Source organism: Pipistrellus hanaki, assembly GCF_964339955.1.
Source record: "Pipistrellus hanaki genome assembly, chromosome: 3".
Classification (NCBI taxonomy): Eukaryota; Metazoa; Chordata; class Mammalia; order Chiroptera; family Vespertilionidae; genus Pipistrellus; species Pipistrellus hanaki.
In genome coordinates, this window is record NC_140505.1 from 9,967,470 (window position 1) to 9,988,659 (window position 21,190).

At 36.0% G+C, this 21,190-nt stretch overlaps 1 protein-coding gene across 38 annotated transcripts in view; it reads right to left on the reverse strand.

The window, feature by feature from the left end:
• Positions 1-21,190, reverse strand: part of PCM1 (pericentriolar material 1) — an 81,792-nt gene that overhangs the window by 23,648 nt on the left and 36,954 nt on the right. For 32 of the 38 annotated variants that reach the window (XM_084879213.1, XM_084879211.1, XM_084879205.1 and 29 more), the window contains 11 exons: positions 20,994-21,134; positions 20,084-20,274; positions 18,425-18,628; positions 15,547-15,766; positions 15,295-15,440; positions 14,694-14,884; positions 13,327-13,498; positions 11,035-11,390; positions 7,392-7,556; positions 5,086-5,142; positions 37-209 (listed from right to left, as the gene is read on the reverse strand). In XM_084879213.1, coding sequence (XP_084735339.1) covers positions 37-209; positions 5,086-5,142; positions 7,392-7,556; positions 11,035-11,390; positions 13,327-13,498; positions 14,694-14,884; positions 15,295-15,440; positions 15,547-15,766; positions 18,425-18,628; positions 20,084-20,274; positions 20,994-21,134 — 2,016 coding nt within the window. The remainder of the gene's footprint in view (positions 1-36; positions 210-5,085; positions 5,143-7,391; positions 7,557-11,034; positions 11,391-13,326; positions 13,499-14,693; positions 14,885-15,294; positions 15,441-15,546; positions 15,767-18,424; positions 18,629-20,083; positions 20,275-20,993; positions 21,135-21,190) is intronic. The other 6 variants (XM_084879215.1, XM_084879217.1, XM_084879206.1 and 3 more) reach the window with 1 other exon arrangement.

Below are 21,190 nucleotides of genomic sequence, written 5' to 3' on the forward strand. Positions count from 1 at the left end.
GATAGGGTAGGAAAAAGAACGGTAAGCGCCAGCTACCTGCAATGCATATAATGCCCTCTGTCTTAAGTAGTCTGTATTGAGTAGCTGAAGCTCATGGAAGAGTTCAATAAGAAAATGTGGACGAGATTCATTTTGAGAAATTAATGTAGCTACTTCAGAATAAATAGTATCCCTCAAAGCTTCGAACATGGAAAAATCACTCCCAGTTTCTGGAAGATATAAAGTATCAGAAAGTTAACATTGATACATTTCTGACAATTTCTATTAACTTGTATCATTACTCTCAGCCTGAAATTACTTAAAAATCATAGCATACTTAATTCTATTTCAGGGCTTTTAAAATAGAAAGAGAAATCTTAAAAATACCAAGATAAAAATAATCATAAAAATATCAAGATATATACTGTACACTAAAGAAATATGTAAATGTATAAATAATATTATCTAGTATTACTTGGACCACAATTATTTCTCAATAAAAAAATCTGGAAAATGTTATACACTCCATAGGACTATCAGTGGAAATCTTTCAACATCTGGATAAAATCAGCTAAAGCAAATAATTTAATTTTCTTGCTAATATGAACTTGTTACAAAGAAGGAAATCTAATACTGAGAATAAATGCTACTAATGAGAGTTACTATTTTAAGCTCTACCTACTGTGTTTCCCCGAAAATAAGACATACTCCGAAAATAAGACCTACTTACAGGTTTCCTTCTGAGTGAAATATAAGGCATCCCCCTGAAAATAAGGCCCCCCCTAGACTAAACATGAGAGATTTGGTCCACTGATTCTGAAAGAAATGGAGTCACAAGAAATTCACCAGGAAATTCAGGAATTGGATTGTTATGATGTTCCAGAAGATGATGACATGATTGTCATTGAATAAATGAGTAATTCTTGATACTGTAGGATTCACAGTTTGTCTGGTTTGTGTTGACAACTACCGTCCTACCGTACCGTATACAGGTAATAAATTTCCTTTATTTTCATTTAACAATAAATGTGTACCGTATTCTTCTTCATGGAAAAATAAGACATCCCCTGAAAATAAGACCTAGCGCATCTTTGGGAGCAAAAATTAATATAAGACACTGTCTTATTTTCGGGGAAACAGGGTAGTTATCTACAAATTGTCAAATCTCAACTATGACACTCTAGTTCAATTTTTCTACAGTACGACATACCGGCATACTAACATACTAAGTATAAGTTGGAGCTGCCATGGAAATTTTCACTTTCACAGAACCAGGTAGCACTCTATTATTTAGCAAAAATTCTGCCGTGTGTTTATTGATAACACAGAATATCACCCTTAACGTAGTCATATCTCTACTTTTAAGAGAACAAATTAGGAACTGTTTCCATTTTTATTTCTCTGTGAAAAAAAAATTATGTCCAAGTGGTTCTATCAAATTCTGTAAACATTCCAGAGCAGTGGTTTGCCATTCTATTGACAAATGAGTTTGCTGACCACTGTTCTAGAGCAGTAGTAGAATCAAATGTAGTTAAGTATTTAAAATTCCAAAAATCAGTAAGAAGTTTCTAACAAAGAAAATCTAAAATGCGGTTTTTAATATATTATGTTTTCAGATAAGTATGCAAAGATCATATAGATTTAATTCACTTTTTGCAAAAGAGGAATAAGAAAATGCAAAGCCAATGGGGTTAATAAAATTTTGCCCAGCCGGTGTGGCTCAGAAGTTGAGAGTTGACCCAGGAACCAAGAGTTCACTGGTTTGATTCCCAGTCAGAGAACATGCTCCAGGAGGCAGCCAATCGATATTTCTCTCAATGATATTTCTATCTCTCTATCCTTTCTCCCTTCCTCTCTAAAAATCAACACACACACACACACACACACACACACACACACCCCAAAAAAAACACAAACAACTTTCACTAATGTCCTAAATAAGTTAACATGTTCAGGTCTCAATTTCCACAAGTAAAATAAAATAATAAATACAAAACCTCCCTATCTTGCCTCAGACACTTATGAATATAAAATGAAATGACATATGAAAGTTCTCTTAGTGTTATAAAACTAGAGGCCCAGTGCACGAAATTCATGCATGGTGAAGAGGGTGGGGGATCCCCTCAACCCAGTGTGCACCCTCTTCAATCCAGGACATCCCTCTCACAACCCTGTACTGCTGGCTCCTTATCGCTCACCTGCCTGCCTGGTCACTCCTAACTGCCCCCCCTTCTGGCCTGATCAGTCCTCACTATCCCCCTCTGCTGGCCAGGTACCCCCAACTGCCTCCTCCATGCCGGCCTGGTTGCTCCTAACTACTGCCCCACCCCGGGCCTAGTTTCCCCTCAACCCCCCCACCCCCACCCTGCCAGCTAAATGCCCCCAACTGCTCCCTGCTGTTGACCTGGTCGCCCCTCATGGTTCCTCTCAACCCCCCGCCGGCCTGGTTGCCCCACACAGCCTGCTGTTCAGTCATTTGGTTATCCCTCACTAACCCCCCTACTGGCCTGATCGTAGACAGCCATCTTGTGATGGCATGAGGGTCAATTTGCATATCACCTATTTATTATATAGGATGTCCAAGTGTGATATATTACTACAAAAACAATCTTCTTATACGCAAGAACCCAAACTCTCTCTGTAGGAAATCTCAACTTATAGGAAAAACCCAGATAAGATATATGCAAACTTTCTATTTATGTTTGACAGTTAGAAAATGTGTTATCTCTAAGACAAGAATAAGCATATTTAATATTTTTCATCCCCCTGTACGGTAAAATTATCACTAAATTATATAATTAAAGATCAAATTATTCTGAAATAATTGAATTCTGTCAAACACATGCTTTTTCATACCTCCACCTCTTGGCAAGAGAGGGGTGGAAAATTTTTGCCAGGTTCTCCTGGACTAAAAATCATTGATCTCAGTGAGGTTTCTCTGATTCCATCTTGCTTTTGTTTTTTCTCTCTTGGGGTTACGAGGATGGGTTAAAAAGGTGAAGATGTTACTAGATAGGGAATCTACTAGTAGTCCTAAGTGGGACTGCCTCAGGCTAGCCACTGGTATGTGGGTTCTTAACTTAGTGCAGGAAAAATTTCACAAATCCAGGTGACTATGGGGGTACATTTATTAAAGCTGGGGACAGTGAAATTAGGAAGGGCATGGCATAGAAGCAGCAATCAGGCTGAGTTGCTTTAGCTCACTAGTAGTCAGAGAAAGGGGACCTTGGAGCAGGTTCGGGAAGCTAACCTGGGGAGAGCTATGCCTTTCCATTGCTCCCTTGGTTGCAAGTCTCATAGGGTTCCTTAGAGGTCAGGGGATGCATGTCTGTGGGGGAGGACCTACCTACTTTTTACCCTCTCTATTTTCATTATTCTTTTCCGTAGAAAGTGCCACTAATATAATGCAACTTTTTAATATATTTTATTGATTTTTATACAGAGAGGAATTCAGAGGGACCGAGAGTTAGAAACGTCAATGAGAGAAACATCGACCAGCTGCCTCTTGCACACCCCTCACTGGGGATGTGCCCGCAACCAAGGTACATGCCCTTGACCGGAATTGAACCTGGGACCCTTCAGTCTGCAGGCCGACGTTCTATCCACTTAGCCAAACCGGTCCCAGCTGATATAATTCAACTTTTTAACAGGTCCTTGTTTTTTTCCCTTAGATTCCCCTAAGGATTCATAATAGGCTTTTATTTTTTATTCATGTGCAGTACAGGAGGCATTGATAAATATTTTAATTCTATCAGAGGCCCAGTGCATGAAATTCATGCACTGGAGGTAGGTGTCCCTCAGCCTGGCCTGCGCCTTGTTGTAATCCAGGAGCCCTCGAGGGATGTCTGACTGATGGTTGGCAGTCAGGCATCTTTAGCGTTGCTGCGGAGGCAGGAGAGGTTCCCGCCACTGCGGCCGTCGTGGCTGAACTGTACTCTACCCTATGGGAGTGTACTGACCACCAAGGGGCAGCTCATGCATTGAGTGTCTGCCCCATGGTGGTCACTGTACATCATAGTGAGGGGTTGAGCGGCCTTAACATATCGCTAGCATATTACTTTGATAGGCTCAATGGACGACTGGACACTTAGCATATTATGCTTTTATTATATAGGAAACCACGAAGAACCATACTTAATGAAAATGCATAATTTAAGACAAAACCAGCATTTTGGAATCTGTAATTTTCCATGATCTTTATTTATCACTAGAGGCCTGGTTTCAGCCTAGGGTCCCTCCGCCTGGCCTGCGGGATCGGGCCGAAACTGGCTCTCTGACATCCCCCGAGGAGTCCCGGATTGGGAGAAGGCACAGACAAGGCCGTGGGACCCCACCAGTGCACAATCATGGCTGGAGAGGGACACAGAAGATTGGCCAGCTAGGAAGGGACTGAGGGAGGACTCCAGGGTATGTTTGACCCGTCTCACTCAGTCACAATTGGCTGGACCCCAGCAGCAAGCTAACCTACAGGTCGAAGCATCTGCTCCTTAGTGGTCAGTACATGTCATAGTGAGCAGTTGAGTGGCCTTAGCATATCATTAGCATATTACACTTTGATTGGTTGAATAGCTAACTGGTTGTTTTTTATTCATGTGCAGTACAGGAGGACACTTAGCATATTAGGCTTTTATTATATAGGATGGTCTCTGCATGTCACAGTTGTTTTTGTTTAATGGTTTATTTTCTATAGATGACTGGTAATGAAAAATAAGCAACTACAAGGCATACACAATACTTAACCCTGAAAATCAAAAGGTAGGAATAAAATAACTATATTTATGTTTGCAAAAATTATTAATGCTCTTAAGCTTTTAAGACATACTAAATTAACTTTACTAAACATGAAATTATAAAAACATTTTCTGTTCTTATGTGGATGTGTTGGCTATATTACATACACTAACAGAAAATGAAAAACAAAAAGCAGCCAATTTTACCAAGAAAAGAATTACAAATGAAAGACTTTGGAATATTATGAGTATGAATATTCTTTGACTTTTACAAGCCAAATAACATATGAACTAAGCTAAATCTAAAAAATAACAGAACAATGAAAGAAAAAAAAAATTAACATAGAGTGGACACCAAAACTAAACATATTGTTACCTGGCGCTTCATTGCATGCATTTCTGTTAGATTGCTGTAGTATTCTCCTAGCATGTGCTGTAGGAAAGGGCAGACATAGGATGAACATAAAATGTGTATGATAGGGTCTACAATATAAACAAGTGAATAAAAAAATTAAATAAGCAAATTCCTTTAAAGCTATTTGCCTAAACTGAAATGTTATCACATATGCTCTATTTAAAAATAATCTCATCAAAAATAAGGGAAAAATAGTTACAAACAAAAAATTCATATAAAAATAATCTCATCAGAGAAAATATAAAACTACTTGCCATAAACTTATATTAAAGACCCTGATAGTGGTCATAATAAACTTCTACCATTCTCTTAGAAGAATACGCATCCAGGTGAACCTTTCACATCTCCTTAGGGAGAGGAGGACTGTATACTTTAGTACCAGCAGTCATATACGTTACTCTCTAATAATCATATAACAAAAACTGTTACATGCTATTAAGAATTTTAGGGTGATGTTTAATATTAAGAAGTCTTTTTAGAAAGCATGTAAATGCACAGAAAGGTACATTTACACTACTCAAACATTTTTCAATTCACTAAAATTCAATCATTTTCTTTTAATAAGTGACAGTAAGATCTGACCAACAATCAATTTATGTAACTGATATATCCTTTCAATTTAGTGCCTTTCCCTAACCTCCATCCAAACGTTTACTTTTGAAGACATCACTATTTGATAAAGATAGTAAAAGGAGATGAAAATTATAAAATTTTGCTAAAATTTCAGGGTCAGGACAATAAAATTGATATTTTTGTCAAAAAGATCCTAGACTTAACAGACCAGGATGAAAACTTCAGCTCTACTATTTCTAAGCAATATGACCTTGAGGATGTCATTTTTTTTAAAGTGATATTTCTTTTGTGATTACAAAAGTAATAAATACTATAAAATTTTAGAAAATATAGAAAAGTTTAAAGATGATAAAACAACTATTAACATTTTGATACATTTTCTTCTAGTTTTTTTTGCATTTAGATTTTTGTTTAAATATAGTTGAAGAAAAAAAAAAAAACATAGCTGAAATCATACAGTTCAAACAACAATAAATCTTAATTTATTTTTTCCCATTTGTTTCCTTAGGAGGGATGCCTACAGTAGAATTACTGAGTCAAGTGCATGACTTTTTGATGAAAAACTGCACCAGTTTATAATACTGGCCCTTTTTTTGAGTGTTGTAAAAGTCAGATACACTCTCTGATCATGTATACTCATCTACAAATGGAAATAAAAATAATTCACAGAATTATGAAGCTCAAATGAGATGAATAATTTAATTTGTAAACAATGAAGCATAATACAAATGGTAGCTGCAATTATCATTTTCACTACGGATCTTATGGGCAACTGAAAACGGATAGTCAATATTTACTACCGCCCGTCCTCTCCACATTTCTCTGAGATGTACTTATTCTTTATAGATTATGGAAGTACCAGTGCTTATTTAAACTAAAACAGTGGCAAATACATATTGACCCCATTCATCCAATAATCACTTACTGAGTGACTGCCATGTGTCAGGTATCAGTAACATTTAACAAATATGAAAATGAAGTATCTGTTGCCAAGGGACTCAAAAAGATACAGGCACTTAAACAGGTAAATACCAGACAGTGTGATACAGGCAACAAAAGAGGTTTACACAGACTACAATAAAAACAAAGAAGGGAAAGCTATCCCAGCTTGCATTTAGATGCAAGTTCAGAGTTACAGAACTAAGATTTTACTTAAGAGACCAGCAGAGGAAAGGGCTCTCACAAAGAGCAAAAAGGACTTGAGGCAGAAAAAACAAGTGCTGAGGGAACATACAGCATGACAGCTATAGGAACATTTCAGTTCTGTGCCAGTAAAGGAGTAGGTTTAAGACAGAAGGTGATGCGAATGAGACTGGAGAGCAGGAAGGAATCTCTGCTGGACAGATATATTACATTATGGCATATGGACTTTCTCCTGCAGGCATGGTTTGAAGCAGGAAAATGACATGATTGTATATTTGAATTCTTATTCAGAGAAGATTTTCAGAATTTCTATTCGGATTTCCAAGTTAACGTTAACCATACTTTTCTGTCTAGAATTTTAGAAAAGTGAGTCAAGAGCTAAAGTCATAACAATAAAAAAGTTCTGGTTTACATTTCTTAATATAAAAAATGTGTACTGTTCTACAGAGAGAAAAGTGTGATAGACCAATTTTAAGACTTGTTTTAGTACAGCTTTTCAAATGTAAGATGAAGAAGTCCTTAAATTAAAGCAAACCAAAAAAAGAACATACCTGAAGATATTTCTGCAGACCTACAACATTTTATTATTTTTTCCAGCTGCTCATGACTCTTTCTGCTGGATACTTTTGCTTGAACAGGCTCTTCAGTCTGGGCTGAATGTCTGTTCCTAGTTTTGCAAGGTTCGCATGTGCTAGACATACTGGCACTTTCATACCCTTAAGTAAAAAAAGTGACAACTATTATCAGTTGTAACTAATTTAAACTGAAAGGGAAACTGATTTCCAAAGTAAATTAGTACAGGTAACTCAATTGAGCATGCTGTGAAGGCCTGGTATAAATAGAATATGAAAGAGTAAATGAAATGTCTTGGAGATATCTTTACAATAATCTTTGGAAGCATGAGGTAACAGTAATATATTCTATCACTCATTGTCCTTTGATACCCATCTTAATGAATATATCTAATATGACCCAAATTCTCCACTAGGCTTTAAGTTAACAACTTTTCAGTATTAAAAAATACAAGGGAAAAAAAATAGATCCTATCTGTACAAATGTCCAACACAGAAAAGAATAATGGGCACTAAATAGGCAAATATGCCTGCCTTCTTACTATACCTTTATGTAATGACTTAGTCTAAAAAGTCTTGCCCATTCATAGGTTATACATATATTCTAATAAATTTTCCTTCTAAATTTGTTTTTTTTTCTTTTACATTTATTTTGATATATGGCACAATGAATGAAATTTTAACCTTGCAATAGGATAGTGAAGATCTGGGGGGTGGGGGATAGGTGAAGAGGGAGATCTAGGGGGCTGAGGGAAGAGACGACAAATGGGATATATCTGTAATACTATCAATAATAAAAAAATATTTAAAAATGTAATCTTGGTTAAATATTAAATCTCCATATTTATTGGGTTTTATTCCTGGGTAATCTGTCTATTCCAATGCCATTTTCATTCTTTTAGTCACAAAAGTTTTACAGTGTGTTTTAACAACTAGTAAGGCAAGTCCTTCCTAGTTTTCCTTGGCTATTCTTGGACATTTGTCCTTCCAGATAAGCAGTAAAAATTTCCTCCAAATTTCAAAAACAATCTTTGGGGATTCAAAATAGAATCACACTGAAAGTATTTATTAATTTGAGGAGTAATATTTAATAACTTATCCATTCTCATCTAAAAGCATAGTTGTGTTTTTTACATTTGTTCATTCTAGTTTCGTGTTCTTCAAAAACATTTTTTAATTTTTTATAGAACTAGGACTAGGACTTTCCTTGTTAAGTTTACTCCTAAGAAAAATTTCCCTCAGTATACTAAATGGATAATAAAATGAGAATATTTCCTTCCACTTCCATTTCTACTGGATATTACTATAATAGAGAAAAGTATTTACCAGTTACTTTAAGAGCTATTTTCCAGTATCTCTTAAGCTCTCAGAAATAGACTCAGATACAGAGAACCATTGCCAGAGTGGGGGAGGGTGGTGAGGAAGCCGGGTGAAAAGGGTGAAGGGATTAAAAAATACGAATTGGTAGTTACAGAATAGTCACAGAAATGTAAATTACAGCATAGGGAGTTTTCAACAACAGAAAGAGTTGCATGGATCTTCTCAACCAAATGTTTCCAAAACCATAGAGTTCTGATCTTTGCCCTAGACACCCTCTGAAAGAGCCAGCAGACCCTTAAGAAAGCCTGGCTGCTTACAGCTTCCCAATCACAGCAGAGGCTCTGCTAATAACAAGTCCCCAATATACGGTTAATATGCCTCTGTGCTATCCTATCTGGAGTCTACCTTCCCTTTCTATTTCTAAAGCCACTTTTCCAGTTAGGACTTGATCATCTCCTATTTAGGTTCCTGGTTCTTCACTGGTCTCTCTGACTGAAGTCTAGCCATGCTCATTCATTCTGTTCAAAACTTACAGGAAAAGAGCTCTCTTGGTTATGTCTGACCTTCACAACATTTATGAAATTAATCTTCTAGTTACTGTTACTGAATAAAAAGTGCTGAATGAATTCTAATAGAAAATTAAAATATTCATTATGTGGCATACACAAAATTCTCTTTGTGTAGCCCCAGTAGGCACTTCAAAGACAAACTAACACTCCAAAACAGCTGAAACAAAAAGAAGTGTGCTATAATTAAATGCTATATAAAGATTAAACACACACACACAACTATGGTGTTCTGAGTCCCAAATGAAAAACATCAAGGCTAGATTTCCAAAGGTATGTGAATAGTGTGACTGAATTATTTCTCTCTTGGGCACCTGAATAGTAATCCTCCAGGGAGAACAGGAGACTTAATGAAAAGTAACAATACTTCAGAGGAACACTGATTAAGTCAGCCAGAATAACACTTGACATTCATTACTGAAAAGTGTCATCCCCTATCCCGCTTCATCACTCCTTCCCTTACACTCATTTATTTTTCTCAGCATGAATGGCTGACATAGCCAGAAGAAACAGTGCTTCTAGTTGTGTCCACTGTAGGTGAACAGCTCAGCCATGGCACCGTGGGGACTCTGCACGTATCCACAAAAGCCACACGGGAAAGTACTGAACTGCAGCTGACTGAAGGCTTGGCTGATGGCCTTATAATAATCCTCTTGGAACATGGAACATGGAACATGGAACATAAGAGCACAGGAGGATTGTGAGAAGCTGCTATGGGGCCATTTTCACTCGCCTCCCCCTTTCCTCTGGAAAACTACTGAGCATGTTCTATCTTCTCCCTGATTCTGATGACATGACACCTTTCTGCTACCCCACAGGCACAACTCCATTCTACAGAGTTGCTTAGCTACAGCACAAGCACTGGCTCCTCAGCAATAGGTATCTACCACTCATGTATGCGATACTTGTCATCTAGCCCTTTTGTTTCAGGGTTGCCCTTACCATGTGTGGAATAAATGACATGGGGAGCTGGCACCTTTAGCCACTTCTCCTTTCTCTATTTATAGAAGTAATAAATTCTCTGAATCCAAAAAGGCTGTTTCTTTACAGGCCGTGCCTAGTGCTTAACATCTATTTCATCTCAATCTTCATTAATGAGTGAGTCAGGAGGGCGAAAAGGGAAGAAATGAAAAGATGCAGGGATGGACAGAACCCAGGAGTCAGCACATTAACAATTCTACCAGACCTAGTGTAACCTTCATTAAATTATTTAAAAATCATAGAAAAATGTTCAAAATTACAGAAAAAAATTTAAAGTGACGTGTAGCTATTTAACACGATAAAGAGAAGGTTTATGTGATATTCAATGGCAAGATTCAATAAAATATGGGTTAATGTTAAACCTTATTAACTAAGGTTCAGGAAGGCTAAGAGCAAAATTAAGTTTTAAAAGCAGTTTCATCTATATGGTATTCAAAGATTGCAATAAATCAAATCAAGGACCTAACGAGAAGCATGACTAAGTGTTGAATGTAGGACAAGATATAACATTAAAATATAACAGTAAAACTTGGACTTTAGCAACTTTTAAGTAACCTACAAGATTTGGAGGGAAAAAAATCTTCTGAGTTTGCAGTAAACACATTTATAAGAAATACAAGAAGCAAAAAAAAGAAGAAATGCAATGTTTATATCTAGAACAGTGCCCACCCATCTAACCATACTGAAATTAAATATGCCAAAAAAAAGTTACCAACAATCACACTGATGAATATTCAACCAATTTAAATACTTACCACTATTTTTAATTCTGCTTTTCAGCTGAGCAGAATGCCTCTTCTTACTCTTTGATTTGGGAGTTTTGTCTTTAGATGCCAGGCTGGCCTGTGCAGATGCTTTTCTTGTCTTAAACGTTTTCGTTACTGTGGTTGGATCTACTGGGTCAGGCATGCTGCTAAAGCTTTCTAAGGACTCTTCATCAAACTGGCGTCTTCTCATGCTGGTATCTAATTGATCTTTGCGATTACCATTGGTAGTTTTCTCTACAGACACTGCAAATCCAGTCTTCAATGGTTTTTCTACTTCACCTTCTTGGTCATATAACCATGGCGTCCTACTGTTTTCCACCTCCTCTGCGGACTGCTTTTGATTCCTTACACCAATAAAAATAAGCTTTTAGAGGGTACAGTGAGAGTTTCTATGTTTATTAAAAACTCCAGATATAGTAATTTATAGTTTACTAGATTTCAGTAAATAGTCAAAAGACTATAAAAATTTTTCACAAAATATGCATTAAATATATAAATATTTTACAGGTTAGTGTTCTAAATTATCTAACTTTAATATTAAACCCTTCTCACTAGCAAAAGTCCAAAACCAAAGATCTAGCATTCATAACAGAAAAGACTACAAAAGAAAAATCAAGAAAGGATGGGACATATAAGAAAAACACAAAAAACTTGGAGGAAGAGCTGAAGCAGAGGGTATGAAACATACATGGATCTGTGTCCCTTACAGCAGTTCAACTATAACCAGAATTTGGTAAAAAACAATGGCCATGCAACTAGTAATTTCTTTCTCCACACATCAAGTATAGTTTAGTTCTATTGGTCCAGTGTCATTTTCAAATTTTACCTGCTAAACACTGGCATCCTTAATATTTTAATAGATATTCATTGGTCATCTAATTTGAAGAAGAAAAAAAAAGAGTCAAAACAAAGTTAAACAGGATTCCTCAGAATTTTTAATATGCCAATGTACTTTATAAAATATCTTAAAAGGGATCATAGTGAGATGTCCAAGACCTTTTATCACAGAACCTTACATGAACAACAGTGTTCCAGTCCTAAAAGTGTAATTTGGGAGACACTGATTTACTTATAGAGGTTAGACAAAGTTAGCCAACCTTGTTTACAGGCCAAATTGACCCTCCTGTTTTTTTGTATGGCTCGAGAGCTAATATGATGTTTATATTCATACATGGTTGAAAAAAACAGAATCAAAGGAGTAAAGTTTGTGACTATTAGTATATGAAATTTACGTTTCAGTGCCCATAGTGTTGTTGGAACACAGCCACTGTGTTTACATACTGTTATGGCTGCTTTTGTACAAAAATGACGGAAATGAATCGGTACAAAAGGCACATTAATATTTACTACCTAGCCCTTTTCAGGAAACGTTTTCTAACCATAGCTCAAAATTATAATGTTCCACTTGACCCCTTATTATCTCTAGCCATTCAATTCAGGGAACCTATACTAATTGAGATTTTGGGGAGGAGATTAGGTATAATCTGAAGTAGGTCAAATATCTCAAACCATATTAGATATCCATAGCCATCCTTTTTTACCTCTAGTTATATATAAAATATGGATAATAATGAAGTAGGAACTTTACAAAAAGTAGGAACTTCACAGAAGGTAGGCTATTCACTAAAGCTTTGAAAAAATGTTTATTGCTTATTACGGAGGTTCACTCAGCCATCATTTCTGAAAGAAACTGAACACTGTTAGACTCTTTTATAAAGCACCATGAAACTTAATAGAAAACCTAATGGTTTGTACAGTTAAGAAACGCAAAGTCAGAGAGGTCAATCATCGGACTCCTAGTGGAAGTGATACCATATATCACTATAACTTTCTTGTCTAAAGTTGTCTCTATAATAAAACAATACTCAACATTACACTTGAATAAGCCTTAGGAACTCATTCTTATCAGGAGCTCTGAATCAAAAGTGCCATCACTTTACAACTATCCTCTATTAATTAATATTAGTTTTTACTAAAATCCGTGAACTTAAAGAGATATCAAATCAAGCCCAAAAGACATTATAAGTAAGTCTTATCCTTTCAAAATGAATGTCATAGGACACCCTGATCAAAACTCTGAACTGCTCTTGTACCAGGGCAGGTATATGGCTGAGACATATCTGGTGAGAGGTCAAAGTTTTATAATCCCAACACTACCAGGCCAAACAATCACAAACATACTCCCTAATTGTGATTTAAAATTACATATAACTAAATATAATTTAAAAAGAGACTAATGTGTTCTATTAAACATATGAATTATGTTTGCAATTGAGTTACCTTTGTTTTTCTGCTCCAATGGAAGAATTGCTTTCAAAAGGTTTTGGAAAGGCCATGTATTCTGTTTTCCCTGAAGAACTCTGGGCTAATGGTTGCTGTTGTTCAGTGGGTGTAGTAATATTCTGAGAAAAATCTCCACAATTAGAAGAAAATAAAGGGCTGAAATTCATACCTAGTAAGTAAAAGCAATGGGTAAAGATGATAATAAAGTACCTTTAACCTTAATATGAAATAAGACAGTTTTAATTAAATGTGCTATTCAGATTTACCAAAAAATAGTTTATTAAAAGAAACTGTAATTTATTGAATCACAGTTTATAGCTCAGCCCACTCTGTTTCAACATTAGTAATTAAAAAAAAAAAAAAAAGATTTCATCCCCTTAAAAGATAAGAATAAGAGTACCTAACATCAAATTACAGGGTGTCAGACTCTACCGTAGGCGCTCTGCATGTCCTTTCATTCAATGCTTTAAACAACACTATAAAATAGACGTAATCTTTATTTCACCCGTGGGAAAAAAGACACAAAAGGCCTGTGCTCTCCAGTCACATCAATTACTCTTACCTGCTATGGCCCTAAACAGTAGCCATACTTCTGACCTCTAAATTCCCTAAGTGATATACTGTTTCACTGCTTTGTAACTAAGTGGTTCCATTGATTAGGAAGCCCTTTCTCTCCCTGGAAATAATTTTTATTCATTTTTTAGCTTAAATAACATATTTTTCTGGAAAATATACATTCCCTGATGATCTCTTGCCCCAAGTAAGAGTAGATCAATCACCTCATTTGTATCTGCAGTACTGCACTAGGCATTTATTAACATTCTTAGGTTTCTCAATAGACTTTAAGTTCCTTAAAATCTTAGATTTAATCATCTTTGAATCCAGTCACTTACTAGTATATAGTGTCTGGCACATAATGTGTGCAGAAAAAAAACGACTGAATAAAAGCCTAAGGTGAATAAAATTAAATGTAAGCCTAAACTAAGCACTCACCTTTAGCCTAGCAGTATATCTCCCTGCCGAGACATGAAGCTCCTCTACAGTTATTCATTTTACTCTGTTTAAACAGTGCCTGATGTACAGTTGCCACTGGATACATCAATTCCCTTTCTCCTTAATAGTTAAATAATTCAAAGAAATAAGACTTAGCAATAATTAATAATAGTTTACTTAATTCCATTAGCAACCATAATAAACTTAAATGTTCACTATTAAGAATCAAAGTAGAGAAGAGTTTCTAACTTTCTTAGCAAGTATTTTCTACCAGTCCAAAAGAGACTGAAAAATATTCATGCAACAGACAAACAATACTCTCAAACGCTTTTGTTCTTATTTATTTTTCCTTTAGATTTTCAGTCACTTACCTGGTGCAAATGATGAAAAATTAGTAAACCCAGGTAGGTTAAACAGATTTACAGGCTGTGTTGGAAAGCTGAAGGGACAAAATAAACTGGGAGAAGGAGGGGGTGGTGCATTAGTGCCCCTTTTCTTGTTTCCAGGTTTTTCTGGATGCTGATTTTGTTGGCGCATAAGTTCATTTAGCATTTGTTTCAATCTATAAAAATTTAAGAAATTGGTAATTTAAGAATCAGGTATATTAACTCACAGTACATTCAGAACGAATATGTGTAAGAAGTGATTCATGCAAAACTGACTGACTGCTCTGATATTCACTACAACAAATATTTGCTTGTCCTGCAGGCTCTTAGGATCAAAAACTGCACTTAGCGTTTTATTAGATAATAGATATAATTATAAGAAACTCTTTTTCTTATCTGCTTCTTTACTGAGGTACATTACATACCACATAATTCACCTAATGTAAGTGTATAAAATTCTCAGGTGACAGAGAATTTTTGCACATATAAGTTGGCTCATGCCCTTTGTCCCAGAAGATAGCTGCAATACCACTGCTCAGTTTTAGCACTTATTATAGAGTTTCACTATTTCCAAGAAACTGATTACCTTTGTACATTATTCTGTTGCCATGTTAGCTGAGTGTAGCACTGGTTCAACTGGTGCATTATAAGGTGCACTTGAGGAGATGCAACATTGCTGGGCATAACACTGTAGGGACCTGTGAGGAGAGTTTGGAGCAGACAAGACAGAGCCTATGGAAAGAAAAATATTTCATAATATTTTACTAATGACTCGAGAAACGTGTGGACTGTTTCAAAAACAAGATAAAAAAATTTTTACTTTCATAGTGAACTTTACCTGCTGGTCTTGCATCAAAGTCTGACAAATACTGACACTGAAATCAAGTTGTTTCTTTAGCTGATTAATTTGTTCTTGCCATTGTTCTTTCTCTTCTACATATGAGAGTTCTGACACCCAACGAAGGTTTTCCTGACGTTGCATGCTGATATTCTGTTGCCTTGTCTTGGCTAATGGACGACAATTTCCATCTTCTGGAAAACGGCGATTATTCTTCCATCTACTACAAGATTTAAAGCATTAGGGCATCACATATAATTATTTGGTTTTTAAAATCTGGCAACAAACCACAGGCCAGTATTCTCTTTTTAAGTTAAAGAACTCAAAAAGCATGAAAAATAAAGGGGATAAAGATTCTGGGTTTTTAGCCTTATACAATTATCATATTTTACTCTTTCCCAGTGTTTTTCACTTATGACTTAAACAGAAGTGCCCATATAATTCTATGTGTTGCAAAATAAAAATATATCACAAGCATTTTTCCATTCTTCATGTTATAAGCTTAGCCACATTACACCATCAGGTGGAATTATTATACTTCACCATCTTTTACTCATCAAACATTTTTCACTATTGTAACTAACTATATAATCAGTATCTTTGTATAGACTTTTTTTCATTCCCTACGATTTTTATTTTTTAAATATATTTTTATTGATTTCTGAGTTTTTAGCTTTAGGAGTGAGAGATAGAAACCAATGATGAGAGAGAATCACTGATCAGCTGCCTCCTGCATGCCCCCTACTGGGGATTGAGCCCACAACCCAGTCATGTGCCCTTGCCTGGAATCAAACCCAGGACCTTTTGGAGCACAGGCCAACAATCTATACTGAGTCAAACCGGCTAGGTTCTATGATTTTTAAATGTTTGCTAACCTCACCAAAAAAAGCAAAACCAAAGCTTATGAATCCTGATCCAGTAGAGCTGGAATTTATCTCAACAACACTCTTGTGATATAATAAAAAAATATATTTTGAGCCTTAGCTGGTATTGCACAGTGAATAGAGCATCGGCCCTAGGACCTAAGAGTCCCAGATTTAATCCAGTTAAGGGCATGTACCTGTTTGCAGGCTCAATCCCAGCCATGGTTGGGGCCCTGTGAGAGGCAATCAGTTGACGTATCTCTCTGTGCAGAGAGGCAACTAATCTATGTTTCTCTCTCACATGAATGTTTCTCTGTCTCTCCCCAACCTTTCCACTCTCACTAAAAAATAAATGGAAAAATATCCTTGGGTAAGGATTAACAGAAACTATGTATGTAGTTTTTGAAAGGTGAAAGAATTAAGAATAATAATAATAATAATAAAAAAAAGACCTTGTAGGCACAGACAACAGCATGGTGATTACCAGAGGGAAAGGGGGTTTGGATGAAGTAGAAGAAGGTTTAGGGAGCATAAATGGTGATGGAAGGAGACTTGGCATGGAGTGGTAAATACACAATACAATATACAGATAATATATTACAGAATTATACAAATAGAGCTACCATGCAACCAAGCAATCCCTCTCCTGGGCATATACCCGAAAAACTCGAAATCATGTATCACAAACATACACGCACCCCTATGTTCACTGCATCATCATTCACGGTGGCCAAGACATAGAAACAACCAAAGTGTCCCGCAATAGAAGAATGGTCAAAGAAGACATGGTACATATACACAATGAAATATTATTCAGCCAAAATGACGAAATACTGCCATTTGCAATAACATGGATAGACCTTGATAACATTATGCTAAGTGAAATGCGTCAGTTAGAAAAAGCTAAGAACCATATGATTTCAATCATGTGGGCGATAAAACTGAAATTCGTGAACACGAACAGCAGTGTGGTGATCACCAGAGGGAAGAGATAAAGGGAGAGAAGGAAAGGAGTCCTAATATAAGGTGACAGGAGAAGATTTGACTTTGGATGGTGGGCACATGATCAAGATACAGATATTGTAACATAGAAACCCATACCTAAAACATGTATGTTCATGTTTACCAATGTCATCCCAGTTAATTTAATAAATATTAAAAAAATAAAAATTCAAAAAAGAGTTATACACATAAAATTCCCAATAAATTCAATTAAAAATATTTGTCCCAGGTTTCCAGCAGAGCTCCTACAACTCTTGGCATCCTGAGTACCCTGTGTTTTTCATAAAGTGCCCCTTTCCAGCATATCTGAGTTTCTGCTAATACCTCTTGGCAGCCCCGAGGTAGCTTCATGAGGGGACCTGATGGCCAGAAAAACTAGCCAGGCGACTAGAGAAGTTGGAGCTTTCAGCCCTATTTCCCAAACTCCAAGGACGATAGAGGAGGAGCCAGAGATTAAGCTGGATTGTCGATAGCCAATGATTTAATCAACTAAACCTGTGAAATGAAGCCTCCATTAAACCACTAAACAAAACATGGTTAGCTGAGCTTCCGGGTTGGTGAACACACTGGAGTGCAGGAAGGGTGATGCATCCAGAGGGCACTGAAGCTCTGCAACCCCATCCCTCAAACCCTGCCTAGAAATCTCTTCCATTGGCTGTTCCTGAGTTGTGTCCTTCATAATAAACCAATACATGTAAGCATTTTCCTAAGTTCTGTGAGTTGTTTTAGCAAATTATGAAACCTTAAAAGGGATTGTGGGAACCCCCAAATTAGTGGCCATGTCAGACAGAAAGGTCGGTTCCCTGGGGACTTACAACTGACATCAGAAGTGACAGCAGTCTTGGCGGACTGAACACCTTAACTTGTGGACTCTGCCCTAACTCCAACTAGTTAAGTGTCAGAATTGAACTATACTGTAGGATCCCCCATCAGTCAGGGAATGAAAGAATCTCTTGGTGTCAGAAAAACCTGAAACTCTTCAAATCAAGCAAAGAATTAAAACAGAAACTAACCTATTTTTAGTTTCCTTTACACTGTAAGAGTTCTGATTCATGCTGTTAGGAGAATACAGAGAAAAGTTTTCATTGGAACTGGCATCTTGGTCTTCTTCTTCCTCCTCTTCATCTGTCCGAACAACTCCTTCAGAAAGGTAACCATCTTCATCTCCTTCTTCATCTAGTGCACACTGGGTAGAACCTCCCCAAGTTGCCATTGTCCTAGAGATTAAGAGACAAAAAAGCCAAGAGATGAGCTAAATACTTTACCACCATGTGCCAGACACTGTACCAAATATATATGTACACGCACATGTGCGTGTGTATATAAAAATCTCATTTAATCTTAGTAACTATATGAGTATTCTAAATTATATATAGAATATATTTCCTCTGCCTTCCATAAAACAATTCTTCCAATTAAAACAGTAATCATATCCTCTGAACATTTTTTCCTAAACTAAACCTTCCTCAATTTTCCTTTCTTTGAGTGACAGTTTTCTAGATCAATACCATTCTTGTCCAATACCATTCTCTGAGCAGTAGTGATGATCTATAACTGTGCTGTCCAACACAGTTGCCATTAGGTACATATAACCAATGAACACTTAAAATATGACTGACATAATTGAGAAAATGTTTATTTTATTTAATTTTAACTTAGATACCTTTATACTCTATCTAGTGACTGTCATGTTGGGTAGTACAATTCTAGAACCTATATTCTAAAATCTAGATGCTTATCAAAGCTATCCAAAGAACTTGAAGTATAAATGTGTAATATTCATCTGGAACCTGTTTGGCTCAATGGATAGAGCGTCGGCTTAGGGACTGAAAGGTCCCGGGTTTGATTCCGGTCAAGGGCATGTGCCTTGGTTGCGGGCATATCCCCGGTGGGGGGTGTGCAGGAGGCAGCTGATCGATGACTCTCTCTCATCGATGTTTCTGGCTCTCTATCTCTCTCCCGTCCTCTCTGTACAAAATCAATAAAATATATATTTTTTAAAATGTGTAATATTCAGAACAGAATAGAATACTAAAGATGTAGTTTGATCACTAAATATGTATGGGGACTCCACAAATAGGAGAAGTTCTTCTAACGTTCCAGAAATGCCATCTAAAAATATCAAAATGTAAAGTCACAACACATTTGAATTCCAAATTTTAGATCTGAACACTACTATCCAGATAGTAATTGACTGATATTAAAGATGACCAAGTCTTTTAGAAATACTTAATATGAAAATTTCAAATTTAAATCCTAAAAACTAAATGTCTTATGTAATAAAATGTTTTAAGATCCTTAGAAATCTTACAAATAGCAGATACTCAATTTAAGTTAAAAAAAAAAAAAAAGTGCTTATTTCTGGCCTGATGGAGTAGCACTATAAAGTATCAAGGTTAAAGCTTAACTAAGTTTTCTTTTTATATGCTTAAAACTTAACTAAGAAAATAAAGGTCATACACTCAAGAAAATCTAGACCATTGTTTAAGTGTCTTAGTAATTTTAAAATAAGTTGATGCTATGAGAACTCTGAACAGAAAGTAACTCAATTTAGTGAAACTGAGGCACCAAGGTGATACTTAAATACTATCTTCACTACCACAGCAAATTTGTACAGAGGGAAACAAGACTGCCTATCCTACAAGCCACAGGTAGATTTAAACAACTCTTACTTGTCTGTTCTACTTTGTTGAGGAGTACACAGGTTTTCAGATCCATCGCTTCTCAATGAAACAGCCACTGGAGATACAGTTCCAGCTATACCTTGCCTCCTCTGATGTTCAGCCATCAGAGCTTCAAGCTGCTTTCTTCTCTGTCGCAGCTCTTCCCTTAAAATTTCATGTCTTCGCATTTCTGACCATAGCTATTAATTTAAAAATTAGAAAAAGGTAAAGTAGTTGGATTTCTCTTCCCCTTAAAGAACAACAGGCTAATACTATTGTCACTACCAATTAATACTTCTATTCTCACTCTATTCCTTTTACACTGAAATATTCATGAAGGTTAAAAATAATGTTAATGATGAATAAAAAAATTAGGCACTCATTAATTCTTAAAGGAAACAAGTAGCACCCAAATACAAACTATTTAGAAAAGTTATGTTTACTACAAATCACATATAAATGAGGGAAAATACCAAAGGATAGGTCTTTCTAACTGAAATTATTGCTATTTGTTGCAACTGATCTTTACATATAATTCTACTAAATATTTGCTAATAAATATCAAGACTATTTTGAAGAGATCCTAACTTAAATACTTAAAAATATATATATTTCCGCCCCAAACTAAAAGACACACAGGCTGCATTTAAAAACATATTTCACAGATAATGTTTCCTTCTTAAGTTGTGACTTATATAGCATGGGGAATACATAGTCAATAATGCTGTAATAACTATGTATGGTGTCAGATGGGTACTAGACTTATCATGGTGATTACTTCATAAGGTATATAAATGTCTAATAAACTATGTTATGCACCTGAAACTAATATAATATTGTATTCAACTGTATTTGAAAATAAAATTTAAAACAATATGTGACTTAAGACTAAAGAACAACAGGGTACATTATACAATACCTCATTATTTACTACTGAAGAATCGTCAGGCTCAAAAACAGATTTGCTTGCATTGGTTTCATTTTCATTAACGGTTGGGGTTGAAGTAACAGCTGGCATATATTTTTTTGTGGGACAATTACCTGTACTAGTGGTTGTCAGCTAAAAATAAGGATTAGAAACATTATGAAGAATTAAAGCAATTATGTTAATTTAAT